Here is a 26,333-nt window from a genome sequence, read left to right as displayed (position 1 = left end):
CCGGTGACTCAGCCGCGTGGCCGCGCCGGCCAGGGCGGGGAGCGCGCGCCGCTGCGGCACTGCCGGTCCCGGCGGCGGCTGGTGGCGGCGCGGCCTGCGCGCGCCTCCCGGGCGGATTCCGGCCCCAAGCGCGGGAGCGCGACGGGGAGCGAAGAGTAAGTGCGGCCGGGACGGGTCGGGCGTGGCCCAGGGTTGCCTTTGTGTCGGGGCCTTCTCCTCCTGGCGCCGCGCGGGCAGACCCCGGCGGCGGCCCGGACCAGAACCGCAAGGCCGCGCTCTCGGTGGGCGTCGGGAAGGGTCGGCGGATGGGTGACGGGCGCTGCCGCGGGTCGCAGGGTGAAGTCCGATGCGGGCGTCGTCGGGGGTCGCGTCGGTCCGGGTGGCACCCCGTCCAGGGGGCCGCCGGAGTGTCCCTTGTCTGCCTCGCAGGCCTCGGGTGGTGTATCCCGCCAGAGCGGAAAAGACAGAGCCCTGGAGCGTTCGCTGACAGCACGTTTGCGGGCACTTTTTGTCTTGGCAGTTAACCGAACCATTAAAGAGAATGTAGCTGATCGGACTTCCTCCTAAACTCTGCCTGGAATAAATTGCATTTTGCTCGGTCCTTTCACCCCTGCTTCGAAGACTCTTTTCCTGCCACACACAAGTGACTAGCTTTCTTCCGTGACTCTGAGTGCAAAAGAACCGAGGAGAGCTTTAACCTGTAATTTTCTTTTGAGTAAAACCCCACTATTTTTTTTTTTTTTTTTTAAGTGCTGGGGAATGAACCCCGGGCCTTGTGTTTGCGAGGCAAGCACTCTACCAACTGAGCTATTCCCCCAGCCCTAAACCCCACTTTGTATAGCACACAGCGTTTTCAGGTTTGTGAGCCTAGTTCTGCCTTATCAGAAAACCTCTTCTGTCTTGAAATTTGTGATTCTTTGTGAAAATTCTTGGGTTGAACCGATTATTTTTAAATAAGAATCCAGTGAACAAACTAACAAGATAAACCTTTGAAGGAACTGTAGAGCTTCTGAAAATGCATTTCCAAGTCCTTTAACTGTGTCCTTGTTCAGTTTAACCAGTAGGTGCATCTGTTACCTGGGAAGTTGAGTTTTTAATTGCCCCCCAAACAGTGTTGCAATATCAATCAGATGTGATGAATCATGAAGCAGAACTTCACCTTCAACGCCCCACTACTCTCCAATCCAGGCAATAGTTCTCAAAACAAGGTTTTTCTCTAATAAGGTTAAGGTACCCTAGCACCACTCAAAGTCTGTTTTTAGAGATGTTACAGGTCTCTGAGTCTGCATTTTAAGCAAACACCCTCCCCTGGTCTGTTACTAGTGATCTAGGGACCACACCTTGAAAAACCACCATTGGGTTGGGCATATTAAAAACCTTATCTTTTTGTTGACTTATTCCTCTTCCAACTCTAACAAGTCCTAGGCCAACTGCCCTGACTCTCTGGAAGGCAGTGTGAAAAAAGATAGTGCTTTTTTGAACCCTGATGTCAGGACAGGAAATGACTTTTACACATTCTCTTATGCTTTGGTGTCATAAACATTTGCTGTGCCTACTTAATCTGTCCATTTCCTTCTGGGGGCTGTTTGCAGTATCATCAGAGTTTAAGCTATACTGGAGGGCCAAATCTTCCCCCTCCCAGCTTGCTCAGTCTTCCTCCCTATAGAACAGGGCAACCAATGCTGTGTATTTCCCATAGCCTTGAGTACTTATATTCTCTGGTATATATGAATACCAGTAGCAGTTTTGAAGTCTTTCAGTACAGCTGGACATTAATTCAATCACCAAATATCCCAGTAATGCCTATTTTGCCCAAAGTACTGTAATAGGTCATTTTATCAACAGTGTTGCTTATGTAGCCCAGAGTTGCATCCCTCTGTTAAATCAGAATTAAGACCTGGCTGATCTGTACTCTGCTAAGAGCTTTTTCTGTTTCTTATTGCCCTTTTGAATTTTTGTAAGGAGATTGGTGTTTGATTTTTCTTACTAATCCATCTTTTTTCCTGGTGATTCACAAAATGTCATGCTTTTTCTTTGATTGCCTTGGTCTTCCTGATAATTTTGGTCTTGAGCCCCCAATCTCACATTATGACCTCTTCTTTAGCTAATTGGAATAAAAAGTTTAGGGGAATTGTTGGTCTACTGAGTGATTCATTTCTTTTATTTACTTATTTTATTTTATTTCCTCAGTACTGGAATTGGACCCAGAAACACTTTTCCATTGAGCTAATATTATCCCCAGCCCTTTATAATTTTTTTTTTTTTTTTAAATTTGAGACAGTCTCAAGAAGTTGCTAATCCTGGCCTTGAATTTGGGATCTTCCTGCCTCAAACTCCTGAGTTCCTGGGATTATACTCATGTACCACCATGTGTGGCAGGATTGCTGAGTGATTTCTAGTTGGAAGATCATGGAAATATGAGGCTTAGAGATAAAAGGGACCCTATTACAAATTTATCTAGTGCAGTACTCTCATCTTTCAGGTGAAGAATCTAAAAGATGAGATGGTAGAGTGAGGACTCTTGGCTCCTACGAGTTCTTCCCCAAATCATCTCAAGTAAAATGCTTCAAAAGTGAAAAAGGTCCAGAGAAATTAGAAGTAGAAGGAAAATAGAGGTGACTGACTTCCTTATAATTACAAAAGCAGTATATTCTTATCTGGAAAATGGAATTTGAAGGAGAATATGATCAAATCAGAAATCATGAGGAATGAGAGTAATAAAAGACATCTTTAAAACTTGAAATAAGGAGTAAAATGATAGATAAACAAGAAGATGGCCATCTCATAAAACCCAAGAGAGGTTGTAAATTCAGTGTTTTAAAAGAGTCAATGAAAGTTTTAAATATTTTGGTGATTTTTATGTTAGATGCTTGAGCTATGCCCAGAATCTTTTGAAGTCTTAAATATGCTATTGTCCTTACCAAAGTTACTAGGTATCTCTCTGTTAATTAAGACTTATCTAACTTTGAATCTGATTCAATGTTTCCTAACTCCTATGGGAAATGAGATTATTAGAATCATACATGCACTTCTAGAATAGTAAGAAGGAAAGAAATTGGATAAAAGAAGAGGACCTTTTGGCATTTTTTTACATGGAATACTCAAATTAAACATTATTGTATTGTTCTTGTATATCCATCAAAGTAATAGAAATAGTAACAGTAAGGGCTTAATTAGTATACCTTAGGTACCAGACAGTTTCCTAATGCTTTTACATCATTGTTCCATTTAATTATCTCTATTTTATAAATGAGAAATCTAGGACACAAAGAGATGAGGCTTACCCAGGCACACACTTAGGAAGTGGCTGAGCCTGTGTTCAAATTTAAACCCATCTGATTTCAAAGCTATGAAAACTTATGCTTGATAGTGTCCTGGTTCATTTTGTGGTGTAGTTAAGAATGTGGGCTCTGGAGATAGTCTTGTCTAGGTTCAACTCCTGGCTCCTTCGTTTACTAGCTTGAATAAAGTACTCATCAGTTTCTGTGTCTCTGAAATAGAATTAGTACCTACCTCAAGGTTTGGGGGATTGAATTAACTCATGTAAAGTGCCTTAGAACTGTGCCTGACAGATTGTAAGTTCTCAGAAAATAATGTCTATAATTGTTTTTTAAAAATTAATTTATAAATAAAAAAATAAAGTCACATTTTAGGATATCAAAAAAAATAATTTATTTCAAGATACTATTCTATTTAGAAAGCATGTTCTTTCCATTATTTGAAATACTAGGATTTTATAAGTATAGATATAAAATAAATTTTATTTCTGTTTTTACTGAAATGGGGAGTCCTACTAAAATTTTAGAAAGTATTGGGATTTAATGGAAAGCTCTAAGACCCAGGCCACAGGATTTGCTTCTAGTTGTCTCTGCCTTTTATAGAAAAGATTTGGGGATCAGATGAACTAGCAAATATGAATGAAATTTGAATTTGGAATGCTATACAAATATAAAATTCAGTTATTAAAATTGGGAGGACAGGGCATGGTGATGCACACCTATAATTCCAGTGATTTGGGATACTGAAGCAGGAGGATCACACGTTCAAAGCCATCCTTAGTAACTTAGCAAGGCCCTAAGCAACTTAGACCTAAATAAAAAACAAAAAGGACTTGGGGTATGGCTCAGTGATAAAACACCCCGGAGTTCAATCTGCAGTATGAAAAAAAAAAAAAAATTATGGAGGGATGTTATAATGAATTATTGTTGGGTGAAAGTTCAACTTTCTTAAAATAAAAACTACTAGTGATTTACACCTATATATGAAGATCACAGTCTATACCATAAAACTAAGACACTTTCCATAACCCAGGGCCTTGTACTTGTGAGGCAAGCATTGTACCAACTGAGCTATATCCCCAGCCTGAAAAATTTGATTTTTGCAGTTATGTCTTTGTGTGAGTTTGCTCACGCTGCCAAAACAAGGACCACAGATGTGACTCAAACATAGGAAATTTATTTCCTTACGGTCCTGGAGAGAAGTCTAAGACCAAGGTGTCAGCAGGGTTGTTTTCTTCTGAGGCCTGTTCTTGACTTCACATGGTTGCCCTCCCTGTGTCTTCACATGGTTGCCCCTCTGTGTATCTTTGTCCTTACCTTTTCTTAAAAGGACACTAATCTTAGTGAATTAGGGCCTGCCTTAATGACTTCATTTTACCTTAATTGTCTCTTTAAAGGACTGTCTGCAAATACAGTCACATTCTGAGATCCTGGGGGTGAGGACTTCAACAAATAAATTCTTCTTTTTTCTTTTTAGATGTTGATAGACCTTTATTTTATTTATGTATGTATGTATGTATGTATGTATGTATGTATATGCAGTGCTGAGAATTGAACCCTGTGCCTCATACATGCTAGGCAAGCGCTCCACCACTGAGCTACAACTCCAGCCTAGATAAATAAGTTCTTCAGGGGACATTGCATTCCATTTTGATGCTCTCTACCTGGGCATAGTATCCTGCCCCACAGGTTGAGGGCTCAGTCTCACAACACTCCTTACCAGTCTGTTAGGAATTTGCATGCTGGGTAATCTGAATACTCCATTCCCTTATCAGGAAGTGCCCTCTGCGCTGGTCCCTGGGCAGCAAGCATCCTTTTTCATGTGCCTGTCAGCTATCCTACCTTTACCTGTTATTTGGAACCTCCTTGCTATTGAGTATCCTAAGAAGCATATCGTGCCTCTGCATAAATCACTGTTATATTTAAAGGTATCACAATTATCCTGTTATCCTACTGAATAATCTGCTTTAGAATCAGTTTCAAATATATAATCGAAATTCCTAATTCATCTCTTAAGCATATTTCTTCTTCAGATAGAAAAATGTCAGACTCCCTTATATGATAATGTATTGTTTTCTATTTCATCTGATAAAATTTTCTCTTAAACTCTTCTATTAAGCACTTAAAAAAAAAACTATTACAGTGATTCCATCATTTTCTTAGGGAGTTCTCTGGTTTTAGAGATACATTTTCCTTTTTCCTCATTTAAAAAGTAAGAATTTTCATTTCAGAAATTTGGGGATACTGTGTGAAACAGTAATTTTAAAAAGTTCCTGGGCTGTGGTTATAGCTCAGTGGCTGAGCGCTTGCCTAGCATGTGTGAGCATGTCTGGGTTCCATCCTCAGCACTCCATAAAATAAATAAATAAAAGTATTGTGTCTACCTACAACTAAAAAATTTTAAAAATCATATGACCCTATCATTAAGGGAGAATAATATTTCATTGTTTTTCTATAAATACATTATAATTTCAACCTGCTTGAAAACCCTAACATATCAACACCATTTGCATGTTTTTAGATATTATTATAAAACATTTAATTTTTTAATTGGTGATTTATATTGATTATTATTATTTTTTTTTTTGGTACTGGGATTGAACTCAGGGGCACTCAACCACTGAGCCTTATCCCCAGCCCTATTTTGTGTTTTGTTTAGAGACAGGGTCTCACCGAACTGCTTAATGCCTTGCTTTTGCTGAGGCTGGCTTTGAAATCACAGTCCTCCTGCCTCAACCTCCTGAGCTGCAGGGATTACAGGTGTGCAGCACTGCACCTGGCATCTCTGTTGATTTTCAAATGTTAAACTAACCTTTGTCATTATGTATTATCCTTTTTTTATGTATCAGATTTGATTTTCTGATTATTTATTTTTTTAAGGTGGTACTGGGAATCAAACCCAAGCCATATCCCCAGCCCATTTAGGAGTTGTGCGTTTATGTTTATGAGAGTGGCCTATAGTCCTTCTTGGTAATGTCCTTGCTGTGGATTGGATAAGGAATGTCCTCAAAGGCTCATGTGTCCCCAGTGCAGCAGTATGTTGTTGAAAAGGTCATTGTTTTTCGTTCTTTTCTAATATGTTCTTTAAAGCTATAGATTTCCCTCAGCTTGACTCAGCAGGTTCTGATATATTGTATTTTAATTATTCAGTTAAAAATATTTTCTACATTCCACTGTCTTCTCCCCACACCCTTCCGGGGGTTTTAAAGTACGAAGGGTACTTTACCACAGAGCCACATCCTCAGCCCTTTTTATTTTTTGTTTTGTGTCAGGGACTCACTAAGTTGCTGAGGCTGGCCTTGAACTTGGAATATTCCTGACTCAGCCTCCGAGTTGCTGGGATTACAGGTGTGTACCACCACACCTGGCATGATTTCTTTTTTTCAAAAAGTTTTCAAAAGTGTGTTACTCAATTTGCCAACTCTCAGGGATATTCTTATTTTGTTATTGATTTCTAACTTTATTCCATTATGTTCAGAGAACAGCACTGTATAATTTCAATCTTTTTAAAGATATTGAGATTGCATTGCCAGAGTATGGTCATTTCTGACTCATTTTTCAGGTACACTTGAAAAAGAATGATATCCTGCAATGGTGGGTTGCAAATTAGGTCAAATTTATAAATGGTGTTATAGATCAGGAGTTGCCAACTGCCTGTTTTTATAGTTTTATTAGAACACAGCCACACTTATTTATGACTAAGACTAAGACTATGACTGCTTTTACACTATAATAGTGTAACCTACAACACTTAAAATATTTACTGTCGACTTTTTTTTTTTTTTTTTTTTTTAACCAGAAAAGTTGGCTGCTGTTGTTCTAAATTCTAACTGCCAGGCTCCCAGCCAAAGGTCTTTTGTTCGCTCCTCCTGCTTGGTGGTAAGCTTGTTCTGGTTTTTGCCTCAACACCATTGGGCTGACAGAAGCACTGCTTAACTCAACTTTAACTGCTGTTTAAGCTGCTCAGCTTTGTAGCCTCTTGGCAGTTGCTTCCAAATTGACAAATCTGTGGAGGGCGGAAAGTTTCAGGCTTACCTTAGTTTATTTCCCTTCTCTACCAGTCAGGGGTCCACAGAAATAGAACGTGTGTGTGTGTACGTGTGTGTGTGTGTGTGTGTACGTACACGTCCATCCATATATATTGAGATGTTGCAAGCAGTTGACTGACTCAGGCTCAGAAACTGGCTGGTCTGAAATCTCTTGGGCAGGTTTCCATCACGAGGGGCAGGCTAGAACTCAGGGAGGAGCAGAACCCACCATCCACAAGTGGAATTTCTCATACCTCAGAGAAATTTCATCTCTGTCCTTCAAACCCTTCCACTGATTGCTTCAGGCCCACTTAGATTATCTAGAATAATCTTCCTTACTTAAAGTGATTACAGACACCTAGGTACTAACCTAGTACCTAGTTTGAGTAACTGGGAGCTGTAGCCTAGCAAGGTAACACATAAAACTGCCCACCACTCCTCCTCTCCAGGAACTGACCACCTTACTAGTTTTCTAATGCCTTTAAACATGTTTTTTTCCATTTTGCTAGATTTTGTGATTGCTCTTAGCAGATAGTCTGATAGGAACTTGTCATTAAGAAGAAATGTAAGTCCCAATGTTTTATAAAAATGTTCTAAAACATTTTTAATAGTTGCGTAGAAATGCAACAATTGGGCTTTATAATTTAGTTTTTTTTTTTTTTTTTTTTTCCATTTCCCCCCTTGGAGAGCCATAGAGAAAAAAAAACCCCAAAGTGTTTTTCCTGTTCTCTACTTACCATACACAGTCTTCTGTGAGCAAAATGTGTGGGGGTTGTTCCCACACACCAGCCACAGTTCTCCAGCAGAGGACCCAACTAGGTGCCCTCTCATGCATTCAGTTCTGATGCAGCCTGCCTGGACATAGTGACCAGCCCACAGGTCGAGGGCTGTCTCACACACTCCCCCAGGTAAGAGACTGATTACAGGTGGTTCTACCTGTGCTTCTGACTAGCTGGCTATGTCAGGGTTCCAGCAGCCCCTCCTTGGATGATGAGTTTGCTAGAGTGGTTCACAGAACTCCAGCAAACACACTGACTGATGTGTAGTAAAGGATGTTCAGAGGCTGCAGATGAAGAGACGCATGGAGCGAGGTGTGGGGGAGAGTTGAGGAGTGGCTGTGCTTCCCTGGTGCCACCCTCTGAGAACCTCCAAGGGCTCGGCTCCCTGCAGCCTCCCCTGCTGTCTCTTTTGTGCTTTGTGGCAGTTGCATTACAGAGGCAGGAGGCACAGGCTGTGGTTCCCATAAGGTTTAAGCGTGGCCCCGGAAGGTTCGCATGTTGGGAACTTGTTCACAGTGTGGAGATGCTTCAAGTGGGATCTTTAAGAGGAGAACGAGGGGAGGTCCTTAGGTCATTGGGGGCATGCCCTCAGAAGGAACTGCGGGACCATAGCCTCTGGCTTCCTCTTTGGCAGTGCGATGTCTCCCTCTTGCACTCCTTCCATCTGCCATGAGGTCTTCACCAGCATCGTTCTTTTTTTTTTTTTTTTTTTTTTTTTCAGTTGTGCATGGACACAATACCTTTATTTTACTTATTTTACTTTTTATATGCAGTGCTCAGGATCGAACCCAGTGCCTCACATGTGCTAGGTGAGTGCTCTACCACTCAGCCACAACCCCAGCCCTCTCCTCTTTCTTGAATCTTCAGAATTGTGATCTAAATAAATTTCTCAGCTGGTAGTTTATCTCAGTGGTAGAGCTCTTGCCCAACATGCACAGGGCCTTAGGTTCAATCCCCAGTACCGCAGGGGGAAAAAAAAGAGATAGGCAATTGAAGAACTATAAAAAGAATAGATGCAGGGGGGTGGGGTGTCAGTGAGATAGAGCAGGGAGAATGGGGGGGAAGAAGTACTGGGGACTGAAATGGAACAAAGTATATTCCATGCAAGTGTGATTATGTCAGAATGAACCTCACTGCTGTGTATAACTATATGCACTAATAATAACATTTTTTTAATTTAAATTTTTTTTTTACAGACTGCATTTTGATTCATTGTACACAAATGGGGTACAACTTTTCATTTCTATGTTTGTACACAGTGTAGATTCACACCATTCATGGAATCATACACATACATAGGGTAATACTGTCTGTCTCATTCTACTATCTTTCCTTCCCCTATCCCCTCCTGCCCCATTGTTCTCTACACCATCCAAAGTTCCTTCATTCTTCTCTTCCCCGCTCCCCCCTTCATTGTGTGTCATCACTTATCACAGGAAACATTCGGCCTTTGATTTTTTTGGGCTTGGCCTATTTCACTTAGCATATTTTCCAACTTCATCGATTTATCAGTAAATGCCATAATTTTATTCTTTATGGCTGAGTAATATTCCATTGTGTGTATATACCGCAGTTTCTTTATCCATTCATCAATTGAAGGGCATCTCGGTTGGTTCCACAATCCAGCTATTGTGAATTGAGCTGCTATGAACATCGATATGGCTGCATCACTGTAGTATGCTGATTTTAAGTCCTTTGGTTATAAACCGAGGAGTGGGATAGCTGGATCAAATGGTGGATCCATTCCAAGTTTTCTGAGGATTCTCCACACTGCCTTCCAGAGTGGCTGCACCAATTTGCAATCCCACCAGCAATGTATGAGTGTGCCTCTTTCCCCACATCCACACCAACCCTTATTATTGCTTGTGTTCTTGATAATAGCCATTCTAATTGGAGTTAGATGAAATCTTAGGGTGATTTTAATTTGCATGTCTCTAATAATAATAACTTTTTTTAAAGATAAAAAAGGACTGGGCATATAACTCAGTGGTAGAGCACCCAAGTTCAATCCTCAGTACTGCAAAGTAAAACAAAACATGCACATGTATTTGCTTATTACAGCAAAGAGAACCATGAAAGATAAAGAGAAACTAGTCATCCAATGCTGTGGTTTGATTGTGTGTCTTCCAAAATTCATATGTTGAAATTTAAACCCTCAGGGTGATGGTGTTAAGAGGTGGGCCTTTGGGGGGGGCAATTAGGCAATAAGGGCACTACTCTTGTACCTTATAAAATGGAATGGAAGGGAACCAGGTAGTTTTTCTGTACTGTATGAGAACATACAGATGGCACCATCTGTGAGGGACAGGCCCTCACCAGATACCCAGATATGCCTTCATCTTGAACTTCTGAGACTCCAAAACTATGAGAAAATAAATTTCTGGTTCTTTGTAAATTACCCAGCCTTAGGTATTTTGTTATAGCAATACATGTGGACTAAGATACCTGGTTATCTGTACGGAATAAGTGGGAACAGATTGGAAGGAAATCAGAAGGAGAGAGGCTCCTGAGGCTTCCTTTTTTTTGTGACTTTAATTTTTGTTGTTCTTTTTTGTGGGGGGAGGGGCTGCCGGGGATTGAACCCAGGGGCACGCAACCACTGAACCACATCCTCAGCCCTTTTTTATATTTTTTTCAGTGGCAGAGTCTTGCTGAGTTGCCTAGGGCCTCGCTAAGTTGTTGAGGCTGGCTTTGAACTTGGAATCCTCTTGCCTCAGCCTCCAAAGCCGCTGGGATTACAGACGTGTCCCACCGCACCCAGTTTGTTGGTCTTTTTGATAACTTTTAATTTTATTAGTTTTTAAAAGCATGTAAATGTTTTATATATTCAAAAATAAATTTAAAAACTAATGAATATATACTATAATTGAATGTAAAGAGAAACAAATGAATCTAACTTATAGAGCATACATAGAAAAAAAAAAATTTTGAACATAGTACATTGACTGTGCATCCTTAGTGGGTTGTACTTTAAGGACAAAAAGACTGTACCCAGGCTGGGGTTGTGGCTCAGTGGTAGAACGCTCACCTAGCACGTGTGAGGCTGGGTTTGATCCTCAGCACCACATTAAAATGAAGGTATTGTGTCCCCCTACAAATAAAAAGTATACATTTTTTTTTTTTAAAGAACTTACCTACAAAACTCTTAAACCTACTTAGTTTATTGTTAGGGCTGTTATTGACATTATTATTATGAAACTGGTTTATGAACCAAGATTTTAAAAAAAGATTTTTTTAGATGTTGATTGACCTTTATTTTATACATTTGTTTACATGTGGTGCTGAGAATCAAACCCAGTGCCTCACATGTGCTGGATGAATGCTCTACCACTGAGCCACAATGCCAGCCCCATGAACCAAGATTTTTAATGTGAGAGAAAAGATGTACTAATATAAAGAAATGTATTATTGGGTTTAAATTACAAATACCAGTATAAATTATGTTTGTTTGTTTTTTAAAGAAAATCTCTATTATTGACATGACCTAGAGGTAATGATACCCCAGTGAGGATACCTAGTGCTAAAATAGCTTCCCAAAAAGCCTTATAAATGAAATATGAGACCAGTTGGATAGATCTGATTATGGATTATTTATTGATAACATGGAATTATTCATTTTTTCAGTGTGAAAATAGTACTTTTGTGTTTTGTAGAATTTTCTAATTAAGATACTTATGCTAAAATATGAAGGATGAAGTGCATTGATGTCTATAATTTTCAAGAAATTTGGAAAAAATATATAAATAGTGTGAGTACCATGCTAACGAGTCAGGGTGATCACTGGTCAATCTGAGTAAGGCTATAATTTTCCAATGGATTTGAAAAGTTTCAAGATTAAAAGTTGGGGAGAAAATCTTACCTGTACTTCAGAACCCAGGTCAGATTTTATCTCTTTTATGAAGACTTCCTTTTTCCAACTACACTAGCGTATGTGATTTTCTAATAAGAATTTTTTTTAAAAATATTTTTTAGTTGTCAATAGACCTTTATTTAATTTATTTATATGCGGTGCTAAGAACTGAACCCAGTGCCAGCAGAAAGCCAAGTGGAAATGGATGCAGTATTAAGTGTGAAAGTGCGAGGCAGGATAGTTTCAGTAGTTGGGCAGCCACCGAGCTCGGAGTGTTGTAGGGCACAGTTAACCAGCCGAAAGGCCTGACACCCCGGTGTGGCTCCTGTGGCTCCTCTCTTCTGCCCTGGTAGTGAGGGTCTTGCATGTGACTATCACTCAGTGTGTCCTTCATTGGAATTGTGGGCTGCCAGGGGAGAGGTGGTGTGGTTACTTTATAGCCAGTGATTTTGAGGTGGCATTTGGGGTTGAGCATAATGTATGGAATTTACAAAAAGAAAATGAAAAGGAGAATTTGAGTACTACAAATCAAAATTTCTTTCTTTTTTTTTTTTTTTAGCTCTGGTGACTTCTCACTCCAGCTTTTCTACCTCAGTATGGTTTTGATTGTTAATTTCCTGGTGCTTAATTTTTACAAGAGTATATATGTCATTTTTTAAAAACAGAGGTTTTCTTTAATTAAACAATTGGACCCTTCTCCTTATTGCTTGTGTTTGTGTTATAAGCAATACCAAATTATTGTTTTATGATTTAATATGTAGAATTGATCATGTGTGTACCAAAGTCAGTTGACTGGATGTCTATTTATGGATAAAGCTTAAAATTATTTCCTGGTAACAAATTTATCATTGTTCATAGTGATTTGGTAAAAAACAAAACAAAACATTTAGATTAGTTTGAGTCCTATTAACATAAAATCATAAACATTCTTAAGATGCCCTTGTCTCCTAAGAACAAGAATTAGAGCTATCTGTCCTTTAGTTTGGCTTTCACACCATGGAAGTCCTTGGAAACCTGTTTTGTGAGTTCTAAATTATGTATATTGTTGTCTTCCAGGACTCATCTCTGATTAAGCAGACAGTCGAGGACACAGGGTCTGAGAATGAACGTTCATCGTGGCAGTGACGGTGACAGGTTGTTGCGGCCAGAGGCCAGCTGCCTAGTGGATGATACCTTAGCTGCAGCTCAAGAAAAAGAAACAAATAGTCTGGCTTCACCTGGTCTTCATAATCTTACCTATCCCCTAGGTCCCAGGAATGAAGGTACATTGATTAGTTCTTGACTTAGTTTGAGGGGTGGGGGAGTTTTCTGACCCTTGAGCATCTTATTCTGCCAAGAAGGCATGAATATATTATCTACTTAATTGACTTAGCTTGCCTATTATAATTCTATTAAGCTGTCACAGAAAATATCCACTTATTTAATTAGCCTAGCACATCTAACTTGGTGATAATGGTGTAAGACAAACGCTGTAAGTTTGGAGTCAGAAGACGGATTAAAATTCTAGCTCTGCAGTGCATTAGCTATAACCACAGATGAGATCCTTAATCTTTCTGAGTCCTGCTTTCTTAATCTAGAAAACAGGGATATTGCAGTTCCTCCTTCCTCACAAGTCTGGTGGATTAATGTTAATGATGTGAAAGCTCTTGATAACCTGTTAGGTTCTTTACTAATTTTAACAAGTTTTTAAAATGATCTTAATTTAAAAAAAATAATAATATGTGCATTATAGGAAGTAGAATACAAGAAGTCAGGCAAAATCATTCACAATCACAAGAATCTGGTTAAACGTGCCCTCCTAGGTCCTGCATGTGTATATGCAACATCTCATTTTATGTGATTGAGATCATATGGTGTATGTTGTGCTTTTTCACTCATTGTGAATATTTACCAATTCAGAATCCCAAAGCTATATGAGTATTTTGATAACTAAGGATATACTACACAAATGATGTTTTAGAAAAAAATCTGATCTTGTCTTTCTTGGTGACAGAAATTTTATAGAAGATAAAAATGGCAATAGGTTTCTGTGTGTGTAGAAGTATTAGCAGAATTATGATTAAAATGCTGCATTCCCTTAATGCATAATTTTAAATGAGACATAAGGTGACAGAGCACCCTAAGTATAATATTTCCAAGAGAATTTATCGTCAGATCTCTATTGTTAAAATATTAGCAAGAAGATTTGTTTCCATTGAACTACTTAATGTATTCCTGTGGTACAGCAAAAAGATGCATGCGTGTCAATGACTATTATCAGATGTTAGTGTGAACACATCTGCATAAACTCTTCCTTTAAGCTTTCTTCTTTCTCTCTGTTGCCAACCTAATGAACAAGTTCTGATATATACTGTTCAAAGGTGGTTTAACAATTTCATGCCCAAGATGCATCATTTTTATCATTTATAACAAAAAGGTATTTATATATTGGCTAATTTACTAGCTGTATTTTCTAATCATACTTTTCAACTTGCAATAAAAATAGCAACAATAATAGCAACTGCCATTTATTGAGCACACACTGTACTAGGAATTGTACACATAGTACATTCTCTAGATTAGAGGTGGCAAACTATGGTTAAATCTGGCTGCTGCTTGTTTTTGTAAATAAAATTTTGATACACAACCCTGAAGACCATTTGTTTACATATCATCTATGGCTGCTTTCCTGCCACAGTGGCAGAGACTGTGACCTGCACAGCCTAGAATACTTCTGCACTTTATAGAAAATTTGCCCACACCTATTCTAGATAAATATAATTATTATCCTTGTTTTACAGATGAAAAAACTGAGCCTTAGAAAGCTTAAGTAACTTTCCCAGGTTCACATTACTGGGAGGTGGGGAACCAAGATTTGATTCTGTCGTTCTGATCAGGTTGTGCTATATGTATCAGCTGACAGTAAAGTGTGTGATTGCACCCTAGAGAAGGCCATTAGGAGAATTTGTGCACCAAGTCTCTTCCTACCTTGCCATTTAAGCAAGGCAGAAGCTGAGGCTTCTTCCTTGGGTTCAGGAATCAACCCAATTTAATTGCTTTATCATCGTGAAATCAGCATTCTAAAGAACTGAGTCAGTAACTCAGGTACCTATTTCATTTTTTTTTTTTTAAGTTGTTGATGAGGCTTTTATTTTATTTATTTATTTAGTTATCTGCAGTGCTGAGGATCAAACCCAGTGCCTCACATATGCCAGGCAAGTGCTCTACCACTGAGCCATAACCCCAGCCCCCCACCTATTTCAGTTTTAAGAACAGCACTTCAAGTGTGAAAGTCTATCTTGGTAACCCAAGTGTTTCTTGCTACAAGCTAGCGTATGCATTGTGTGGGTCCTTAGCTCTTGGTATGCAAACATGGGACCATAATGTCAAAAGCTGTAGGATGTGAACTTTATTTTTTGGTCTATATATTGATTTCTTTTTGTCTTCAAACAAGTAGTTAATAATGTATTTGGTTATCAGTGCAGGAAATCAGACTAAATGACCCAATGGGCAGTAATCGTGTTCATGAATAATTATATATACATTTACAATATATGAGGGGGTGGAAGTGAGACAGTTCACTTGTATCTAAAACATTTTATTTCTTGTTTTCAAAAAAAAGTTTGTAAAAAGGTAGGAAAATGTTAATAACTAAACTTGTCAAGTAGGTGATTGAATACATGTGTTTTTTAAAGTTTGTGCTTCTGTGTATTTGAAATTTTTCTTTAAAAAATATTTCTTTTACATTAGAATAAAATATATGAGGAGATTGCCTATTTAAAAAATTGTCTTAGTAATGTGTTTGTATATGCTTCTGATTCTCTTCTATATACATCCATATTTCATATATTTATTTTTAAGCCTGTGTGTATTATGTGGTATTGTACATTTTTAAGTATTCTCATACTGTCAGTTCATAATCAAAACAACCCTGTGAGGTAGGGAGAGTGAATATTATTATCCTTATTTTACAGATAAGACCACATTTAGAAAATTTAAATAGCTTTTTTAAAATGGCTTTTTTATAATAGTAGGACAAAACACCAAAGTTCCATGAATGAATTCTAGTACCATTTGCCCTGGAACTATTCCATGGAGAGCAAGACCTGCCTGTTCAATAAATGGTGTAGATGATGTTAGGAATCTCCTGTATATAGTGAAATGCATTTTTCTATGAATTTTTAGGAAAAGTGATAAATTAGATAGCGAATCCTTCTTTCTGGAAAAAAAAAAGTTTTTTTTTTTTTTTTTTTTTTTGGCCATACTAGAGATTGAACCCAAGGCCTCATGCATGCTAAGAAGCACTCTACCACTGAGCAATACCCCCTGCCTTTTTAAAATTTTATTTTGAGGCATGGTCTTGCTAAGTTGCCAAGCCTGGCCTTGAACTTGTGAACCTCCTGCCTCAGCCTCCTGAGTAGTAGGGATTACAGGCATGTGCCACCATGCCCAACTGGAAAATAAAATTAAAAAAAAAGTTGAAGAGTGAAATTGTTTTAGCATATAGCTATAGGGGGTTTCCTAAATAAAACATGGGAAATATAAGAGTATTATTTTGAGATAGAAAAGAAAACAGAAGAGCTGTTGCCTTGAGAACCAATCTCTGGGGAAATCAGGGGAAATGGCAGGGAACTCCTGGGTCTCCACGTAAATTCTTCTCTACTCTTTGCTTTTTTAACCATATACACAGTTTACATTTTAAAAATCATTATATTTTCCAATGTGAGTATTTCTGCATTCATTCCCTGCCAATCCCCACCCCACCTATATATTGGAAAATAAGTTCAGGGAGATCTGATATGGTCTCTAGTTTTGTTTTTAACCCTAGTCTAGTTTTTGCCTGTGATCACCTAAAAGTTTGGGTTTTGTTCATTTAACTGTTGTTGTTTTAAAGAAGACAGGTTTTATTTTTCTCCCAAGGCTTTTGTTCTCAAGTTATTTGGTTTGTTTGTATGATCTTTTAGACCTTTCACTTGATTATGCCTCTCAGCCAGCAAATCTTCCTTTTCCTCACATAATGCCGCTTCCCGAAGACATTAAAGGCTCTTGCTTCCAAAGTGGGAATAAACGGAACCATGAACCCTTTATTGCTCCAGAAAGATTTGGAAACAGCAGTATGAGCTTTGGCAGTAACTCTCATTCCCAGGCACCAGAGAAAGTGACCCTTCTTGTAGATGGCACACGTTTTGTTGTGAATCCACAAATTTTCACTGCTCATCCGGATACCATGTTGGGAAGGTAACTGATGATCATTTCCTTCCAGATTCACTCTTCTTTAGAAATAGAAATACATGCTGTTTATCTTGCATCCAATGTGAGACTGAAAAGCATTGCATTACTTAAGTTTCTACATTCTTACTTTTGTGAAAAAGGAGGACAAGCTGGTACAAACTGTGTGTTGGTGATGTGAAGGGTGACGTAGTTCATTTTCAGCCAGTGCAGGAGGGCCGAGGGCGGTGCTCTGTGGAGCTCCCGCCGCGCACCAACAGGGCCCCGGCCGGTTCCACTCCCAGGACTGCCAGCACCCAGATCCAGTGGGGAAGCTCCACAAAAGGGAGGAGAACCTAGTTGGAACCGTGGAAAGTCACCTGGTGAATCTCATTCCCTACTTCTCTGTAAGCTCACCCTAAAGTTAGGTTCTCCGAGTTACATAGGTCAAAGATGTTTGGTAAGTTGAAGCCTGAGCTGTGTTTTTTTTCCCCCTAAGAAAAATCAGAAAAAACACATTGACACAAGAACAAGCTATTTTACTGAAAACATTTGACTCACCATTTCTGGAGTTTTGTTTGTTGTTACACACTCCGTGCTGTCATGTTCTCAGACCTTCATTACTAGTCACACGTTTTGAAATGGGATCTTTATACCCAATTGTTTTGTTCTTTCGTGATCGCTGTCTTTATTCTCCATGTTCCACTCCCTGTGCTGCTTCATTCAGACTTTGTCGAATCCTCCTTTCACCGTCCCCTGCCCTCGGCTCTTCAGGGCTGCAGTGTAGGGAATGAAAGAAGTACTTCCAGGAGCATGGCCAGGGGCAGGACAGCCTCTCTGACTAACCGAAGATATTATCAGGAAGAGCAAATTTGGATAAAAAATGAAAGTACTATGGTAGTATGTGCATAGATTTGACTTTGGGTGATTTTCATCTACTCAGAAGTAGATTTTATTTTGTTTAAAGGTATGGCCTCACTCCAGACTTTGAACTAATTTGAGCTGAACTGGGAATCAGAATTCAGTTATTCAAATATGTGTATCTTTGAACATAAAAATTCACAATGAACTACTACTTTAAACTAGAACCAAACCTGTTTCTGTATTTCTCAGATATCTGAATTAAGATGAGAGTAAAACATTAAAACTTTTCCAAATTGGCCATATAAGTTAAGCAGATTTGACTTCTTCTTTTCAGTTTTAGTATCACTACTATTGTCCCTCTCCCTCAAGAAAGTGTTCCTCAGTGCAGGCTGACTGTTTTAGATATATTGCCTCTGAAAGTAGTGATTACGAGAAAAAAGGCAAGCATTTTCTGGGTAACAGATTCTTGGTTCTTCAAATCTGGGGATGGGTGGATTTCCCCATGGACAGGAGAGTTTGGTTCTTTACCTAGGTGGTTCATTCAGCTGAGTAGTCTAGGGTCACAAGTTCTGTGATTTACCCAGGTTCATTCTTAGAGCTCTCTGTCCTTTGGCTGTGTACATACTTGTACCTAGCCAGCTAGCTTACAGATGTGGGCCACTAGTCACAAGGGGAAGAGCTGCAAGAATAAGAATGGACTAAAGTAAATCCCTGCCAGCAGTACTAGATGAAAACCCCAAGCTTCAGTCCTACTGAGGCCAGATGGCAGGGACTGTCGTTATAGCATGTTGTTCACTATTTTGATTCATAGCTCTCTCAGCTAGACTTAACCAGAGCGTGCCAGGCAAACACCAGCATTCTTTGGAAATGACTTTTATCAGGATAGAGTTCTTATTCATGGAGCATGGTTTGGAAAGTGTGTAATGCGGAATCATTCTCAGACCTTTGAAAAGCAGCCAATTCAGGTTAGAACAGTTGTGAACTGTTAGTTCACTGCAGCTCTTGCCCATAGGCTGAGGAAGGAAATGGCAGTGAGTCCCGACGGGGAAATCAAATCGGGCTGGCTGGATCTGCAGACTGGCTGCCCAGGCCCTTGCGCCGCCTTCCCTTTTCCCTCAGACATAGGCTGCAGCTGGAGAAGTCAGGGGTCCAAAGCTGGAGGGACCTGAGAGGAGGAAGGCAGGATGGGGAAGGTGGGTAAGATCAGCGAGCTTCCTCTCTCTGCCCTCATGACTTCTGAGATGCTGAGATGCCTCTGAACTATGCCTGATCCCTGCCCTCCTTTTGTTCTTCACCTCAGAGTTCTTCAGTAGAGCAGCTCCTTGGATTGTAAGGGCTCTTTTCACAGAGCTCCACTCTTAAGATGTGCCAGGAAAGGGAGAGCATTAGCGTAACATAGCTGCACCTGCTAACACGCCTACCAACACCTACCATCAGTTCAGATGGTAAACACCTAGAAGAAAGCAACACCTAGAAGTATTGAGGAGCGCCTGCCCGATAGGTAGTGCTGACAGGAAGGCAAAGGAGGAAGGGTTGGGAGCAGAGAAGCTCTCTTCCAAAGCCATCAGCAGATACAGGCAGGTTCTTGGACCCTGGGGAAGACATGAAAGGCAACCAGCACACAGGTTAGAGATTTTCTAAGGGCCATGTCTGCCGTTGATATTTTATTGCATTTGCTGCCAAAGAAGCTCACTACAAATGAACCTTGAGGATTTGGTGCTTCATTCTGTCTTGCACATCCATTCGTAAAGCAGTTGCTCTCCTCTTTTCCTGTCTGAAGGGAGTTTCCTAAGACATGAGTTCTTCTAGGCCTTGGGACCCAGGGCTATGTTTTTAGCTTACACTGCAGTAGTCTTACAAAATGAGGTAAAGAAGGGAGAAGTCTCATCTGAAGAGTCCTGCTGGAGAAGGTAACGTTGCCTGGGTGTCTTGCAGGATGTTTGGACCAGGAAGAGAGTACAACTTCACTCGGCCCAATGAGAAGGGAGAGTATGAGATTGCTGAAGGAATCAGTGCAACTGTATTTCGCACAGTGCTGGTATGTGGTAACTTCCTTTTTTAAAATATCCTTCTCCCTAGGAACATGCATGTGCCCTTAAGGATTCCATCAATTACTCAGGAGGATCACGAGTTTGAGGCCAGCCTGGGCAACTTAGTGAGACCCTGTCTCAAAATAAATTTTTAAAAGGGCCAAGGATGTAGCTCAGTGACAGAGTGCTAGCCTAGTATCAGCAAGACCCTGGGTTTAATCCACAAGAAAAAAAAGAAAGAGTTCCATTAGCCATGTTCCTGACTTTAGGGTTTGTTTCCCAGTTGTTGCCTTTCCTTATTTTTTATTCTTGTAACTTCTATTCTTGTCTATCTTGATTATGTGAGCTCAGTTATCAAGTTCTGATTAAACATGTCAGGATAGCCAGGAGCCACTTTGTCATCTAATGATAATTCCAAGAACCCATCACTTTAACAAAAGCAGGAGTAAATAGGGTTGCAGAAGTCATTTTTCATGTTGTTTTTTGCCACATTTCTTCTACCTAATGTATTTACAGGATTATTACAAAACTGGTATCATCAATTGTCCTGATGGCATCTCTATTCCAGACCTTAGAGATACATGCGATTATCTCTGCATTAACTTTGACTTCAACACCATCCGATGTCAAGATCTGAGTAAGTACAGGAATACCTGCCACTTGCATTTGAACAGCCTTACTTTGTTTGCTTAGAAGCAAATGATACTTTTTGTTACTAAACTGGAGGAGTTTCCATTGTAGGCGAGAGTCATCTGTAGAGGCAGAGATGTCCTACTAACCCCTTCCCTCTCCCTCTTCAAAGTATTTTGAGAATGTAGAGTAAACAAAGGGAATCATGCAGGGGGTTCAGATCTAGCTTGACTCGGGAGTCACCAAGCTAATTGCTTCCCTCTTGGGAAGGATCTTGGTATCAACTCTTTTTTTGTTGTTTATTTATTTATTCTTATTAGTTATATATGACAGTGGAAAGTGTTTTGACATTATACGTATTGGAGCACAACTTCTTATTCTTCTGGTTGTACATGATGTAGAATTTCATTGGTCGTGTAATCATATATGCATGTAGGACAGTAATGTCTGAGTCGTTCTTTTTTTTCTTATTTCCATCCTCCCTTTATCTAATCCAGTGAACTTTTGATCTTCCCTACCCACACCCCCTAATTGTGAATTAGCATCTGCATGTAAGAGAGAACATTTGGCCTTTGGTTTTTTGGGATTGGCTCATTTCACTTAGCATGATAGTCTCCAGTAACAAAGATACTGATTGTCCACGAGGAAAGGCTCACTAATAAAGTCAAAAAGCAAAAATTGGCTATGTTCTTTTTACCATTATTTTAATCATTATTAACCTACTGTTTGTAAATATAGATTTGCTAACATCTTACAACAGCTCTAAAAGATGGTTGCTGACTGAATTGTAACAAATAAGGAGAGTGAAAAACCTGCTTGTTCAAAGCTCTAATCATTAAATCTAGGATTAGAACTCACATTGCTCTTACTACCTGTGCTGCCTGAATTATTTAAAGAATCATTGTTTGAAGTTCATAATACATTGCCCTGCCGTTTGCATGAAGGGCTTTAGACTTGTAGTTTCTCTGCTAAGTGTAATATACATTTAGAGTCAGTGTTACCAAACATCAGATTATCACTGTACTCTAGTACTCCAACTCCATGAAGTCAGGGTCCAGAGCATCTTCAGAAGGAGTACTACACAGAGTCATCCGAACCTGATGGTTCCTTTTCTTATAGAATTAATGTTCCTGGCGACACTGTGTTCAGCAAAACCTCACTTGTTCAGAATGCTCAGGGATTATTAAACATGAGTAAATTGAAGGCTGACAGAATATGAAACACATCTAACAAAGTCAGCTTACTGATCACTTTGAAGCAGGAAACAGTCTCTTTACCTTGAAATATATGACTCCTCTGCACCTTACCGGTGCTAACAGCTGTGACCGCGTAGTCTTTTTCATTCCAGACATTAGTGCATCTAGACAGAAAGCATGTTCAGCTGTGTTCTCTCTCCCCAGGTGCTTTGCTGCATGAACTGTCTAATGATGGTGCTCACAAGCAGTTTGATCACTACCTCGAAGAATTGATTCTGCCTATCATGGTGGGCTGTGCCAAGAAAGGGGAGCGAGAGTGCCACATTGTCGTGCTGACAGATGAAGATTCTGTGGACTGGGATGAAGACCACCCTCCACCCATGGGGGAAGAATATTCCCAAAGTAGGAGCCCCTGCAGGGTGTAGATGATTTCAGCAAGAAAAATACTGTTCAGACAGCCAGATCCCAGCACCAGTGTAGACCTCACTGCTGAGACGATGATGTGTGCTCACCTGCACGGTGACCCTCTAGTGCCACAGGTCTGACCTGGTGCTGGAATGCGGGATGTCATTTCTCTTACTCCTACTCTTGCTGTCTGGTACTGTGTCAGATCTGAGGCCACAGATTGAATAGTGGTGTCATTGTTCTTTCATTTCATTAAGTCCTTTTGAATTGGTAATAATTTAAAACAAGTATAAAAAGATCTACATTTAAGTCTTGTTCCATTCCTGCCCCATCTACCCAGTTTCCTCCTGTTTCTTTTATATTTGTCCAAGTATATTCAGCACACATAAAGGATTATATACTTGTTTTCCCCTTTATTTCTTTTCCTTTTTCTTTTTTTTTTTTAAACATTTTTTAGTTGTAGATGGACACAGTACCTTTATTTTATGCATTTATTTTTATGTGGTGCCTCACATAAAATAAATAAATAAATATTGAACCGAGTGCCTCACATGTGCCAGGCAGGTGCTCTACCACTGAGCCATGCCCCAGCCTCTTTTCCTCTTTCTTACACACAGTTTTCTACCATGTCTATGATAAAAAACTTCGCATGCTTTTTTATGGGTGCATAGTATTTCATTACATGAATGTACCATGATCGACTAGGCTATAAATGATAAATTATGGGCAGTGAATATCCTTTTAAATAGTCTTTTCATGTATTTATTTCACCATAGAATACTTCCAGAAATGGAAAGTCAAACGTTTTGTATTTTTATAATCTTAGTAGATGTTGCCAAATTATCCCCCATAAAATGATAGTACCAATTTACGCTTACAAAACATAGATTTGTTTCCCACAGCCTTACCAAACAAAATACTATTTTTAAAACTTGTATCTTTGCCACTTTCTTTTTTTTTTTTTTTGCAGTACTGGGGATCGAACTCAGGGCCTTGTGCTTGCGAGCCAGGCACTCTACCAGCTGAGCTATCTCCCCAGCTCTTTGCCACTTTCTTAATAAGGTTTTTTACGAAAAGGCATCTCATGATCAGTGTGAGTTTTAATTTGTGTTTCTTATTTCATGAGTGAGGCTTTTTAATATCTTTTTTAAGAGTCATTCTAATTTCCTTTCAGTTAGCAGCATTCATTCCTTTGCCCACTACACGAATGGATTTAGTCTTTCAATTAGTGGTTTGTGAATGCTGTCTATATGTGGAAGTTATGCATTAAGGAAGTTGGTCGTGATATGAATTACAAATATTTTCCCCATTTGGTTGTAAGTTGAGTTTTGTTAATGGTCATTTTGGCTATGCAGAAATGCTGTATTTTTTCTTTTATGGCTTCTAGGTTTTATGTCACTCAGACCTTCTCTCTACCCTGAAAATCTAAAAATTTATCTTATGATTTATGTATTATTTAACATTTAACCTTTGACCTCTTTGGTTTCTTTTGGTACCAGTGGTCAAGTACAAGTTCATAGTTTGGTTGTTACCTCATCTCTTTCTCTTATAGAGGACTTCATTCCATGATTAACCCCAGGGTTTTTTTGTTGTGTTTCTATATAGTTCTATATAGTTCCAAGCTCTACAGATTCTTCAAATATATTGAAAATCGAGATGTTGCTAAGACAGTGTTAAAGGAACGGGGACTGAAAAACATTCGCATTGGAATTGAAGGTAAAAAGAAAAGTCCCAGTTAGCATCACCTTGTTACTTAGGGAGTAGCTGGGATCTGTGGCCACAGCTCATCACTGCAAAACTGAGTTTGGGGAGGGTGCGGGAGGCACGTGGCGAAGCCACCTTTGTACTTAAGTGTAAAGGCCTCCTGGGTTTTGTTTGTATGTTTTCTTTTCATTTTTTTCTCCATTGAACATGCCTTAGAACAGTCACAGGAATAGGTCTGAAGCGCAGCAAGGGCCGAGGACAGTGACAGGGCTTGCAGCAGGGCTGTGGCTCACTGTGGGGGGATTGTTCAGCAATAGTCCTGGTGAAGATGTTTGTGGGACCTGGAAAGTCCTGAAAAACACAGCTTGGGCACTCAGAATTCAAGACTTCGCGGAACATCTGGCTTTATTGGCAGAGCTACTTTAAATGACCTGGCTCCCATCCTCTGCCCTTGTGGAATGGCTCGGAGGCTGATTCTTGGAGTGGCTGAAGCCATCCGGGTCCCCCACCATGGCTCTTTGACTCGTGTGCTTTGCTGTTCTTCCTGCCTCACTTTTGCCCTAAGAACCCATCAAGCTTTCATTATATCTGAGTTTGGAGTTTTAAATTGGAAAAAATTTTGAGATCATCTATTAAATTCTTCACATTGCCTTCCCCATGTGTCTAGAGAGACCCTAGGAAAAGGATAGGAACACCCCGTTTCCCAGAGCAGCCCATCACACCATGAGAACATTCTTCTAGGCGTTTTAAGAGATACTGCCTCCCTTTCCTGCCTGCCCGCTACTTCTGGCCTCTGAAGTTGCTTGGATTAAGATTTTTCCCGTTTCCATATGAAAGCCTTTCAGTATTTTAAGCAGCATTCCTGTTTGTTCATTAGACTAAACATCCACATTTCCTTAACTATTCCTCATATAGTTTGCACTCTAAGCAACAGAATTAAGAGGACAGAAGTATGCAGGCCCTCGTAGGATTTGGTTTTGTGGTATTGTTGCCACAAAACAAGTCTCCTGAAATTAAAAGAGGTTTCTCTTCCCCTTTCATCAGAAGAGATTGAATTCTTGTTACTTCTCTTAAATTAGTCCCTTTCTAGGAACAAGTCCTACTAACCAAAGGACTAGGAGGGAATGAGGCAGGGACTGGTCACTTCCCATGTAGTTTTTCTTGCTGTCTGGATTTGGGAGGAAGGAGGAAAAACGGACACAGGCTAAGCACAATTTGCCAGAATCATGAGAAGAGCCTTTTTCTGTTTCAGGTTACCCTACCTGTAAAGAAAAAATTAAGAGAAGACCCGGCGGCCGGTCTGAAGTTATCTATAATTATGTGCAGCGTCCTTTTATCCAGATGTCATGGGAAAAGGAAGAAGGAAAGAGTCGTCATGTGGATTTCCAGTGTGTTCGAAGCAAATCCCTCACTAATCTGGTAGCTGCTGGGGAGGATGTCTTGGAGGACCAGGAGATATTAATGCACCACCCACCCCAAGTGGATGAACTTGACCGGTTAAATGCCCCACTTTCTCAGATGGCTTCTAATGACTTTCAAGATTAGGCCTGCTGTGAGTCCACCCCTCATCACTGCTCTTCTCTGTCTGGGATGCCCTCAGCTAGGCCTTCCTGTCCTCCCCATTGTCTTTCTCACCCTGAATAGGAGACATGCTTCTCCCCCATTATTTCATTGGCCCCATAATTAACATGTCCTTTTCAGTAAGTCTGTGCCTCTGGCAAGGAATGAAGAAGCACGCTTTGGTAATTAGGCCACCAGTTTTGCAGCAGCCCTGGTAACTTGAAAATTTTTGGTTTGGTGCTGTTCACTGAATTTCTGCATAACTGCAAAAGGAGAAAAGGAAGTCAAGACCTGTTGCCTCATATTAAGCAAAGCAGCCCTGTCCTTTGTGCTCTGTGGTTTTTGTTTGTTCTGTCTTATATTAGGTAAACTGCTTAGCAACAAAGGGACCAAACTTAAAAGGAGACAATCTCTTACATTGTAAAAGCAGGCACTAGTGAGACGCTCACTCAAGGTTAATGAAATGCCATTCCTGGGCCATTTACACCCAGATTGCATCTAGGAAGAACTAGGCTCACTCAGAATGTCCAAAAGGAAATTCTTAAGAGCTGAAGTTCAGTTTCGATTCTTACTAATGCAATGAACAATCCAAAGCCACACAGAGAGGTTCTTTGGCAGAAAGAAGAGCAATGACAACAGTGTGTAAAAAACCTTTTTAGCTTATGAACCTAGACAAATAGATGATTCATTTGGAATGAAACACATAAGTCAAATAGCACCTCTCCAAATCAGGCCAATCAGATTATCCTGGATTGGATTCTGGTGTGAAGTCACAGGTCTGGACACCCTAGGGCAGCCCTTTGCTACCTGAGATATGGCATA

The 26,333-nt window shown here is 39.9% G+C and overlaps 1 protein-coding gene across 3 annotated transcripts; it reads left to right on the top strand.

Moving 5' to 3' along the window:
- Nucleotides 1-26,135, top strand: KCTD20 (potassium channel tetramerization domain containing 20). Of its 3 annotated transcripts, none has more exons than XM_079148779.1 (8): nucleotides 1-155; nucleotides 12,992-13,197; nucleotides 16,948-17,152; nucleotides 19,922-20,024; nucleotides 20,533-20,653; nucleotides 22,047-22,244; nucleotides 23,853-23,963; nucleotides 25,204-26,135. In XM_079148779.1, exons 2-8 carry the CDS (start codon nucleotides 13,038-13,040, stop codon nucleotides 25,494-25,496), a joined length of 1,191 nt encoding a protein of 396 aa, XP_079004905.1. In that variant the 5' UTR covers nucleotides 1-155; nucleotides 12,992-13,037; the 3' UTR covers nucleotides 25,497-26,135. The 3 variants fall into 3 exon arrangements, with proteins under 3 accessions (XP_079004905.1, XP_079004904.1, XP_079004906.1); XM_079148778.1 differs by having other exon boundaries at nucleotides 16,879-17,152; XM_079148780.1 differs by lacking the exons at nucleotides 1-155; nucleotides 16,948-17,152 and having other exon boundaries at nucleotides 13,058-13,197.
- The last annotated feature ends 198 nt before the right edge of the window (nucleotides 26,136-26,333 follow it).

Source organism: Sciurus vulgaris, assembly GCF_902686455.1.
Source record: "Sciurus vulgaris genome assembly, chromosome: 7".
Lineage (NCBI taxonomy): Eukaryota > Metazoa > Chordata > Mammalia > Rodentia > Sciuridae > Sciurus > Sciurus vulgaris.
This window is presented reverse-complemented; position numbering and strand designations above follow the sequence as displayed.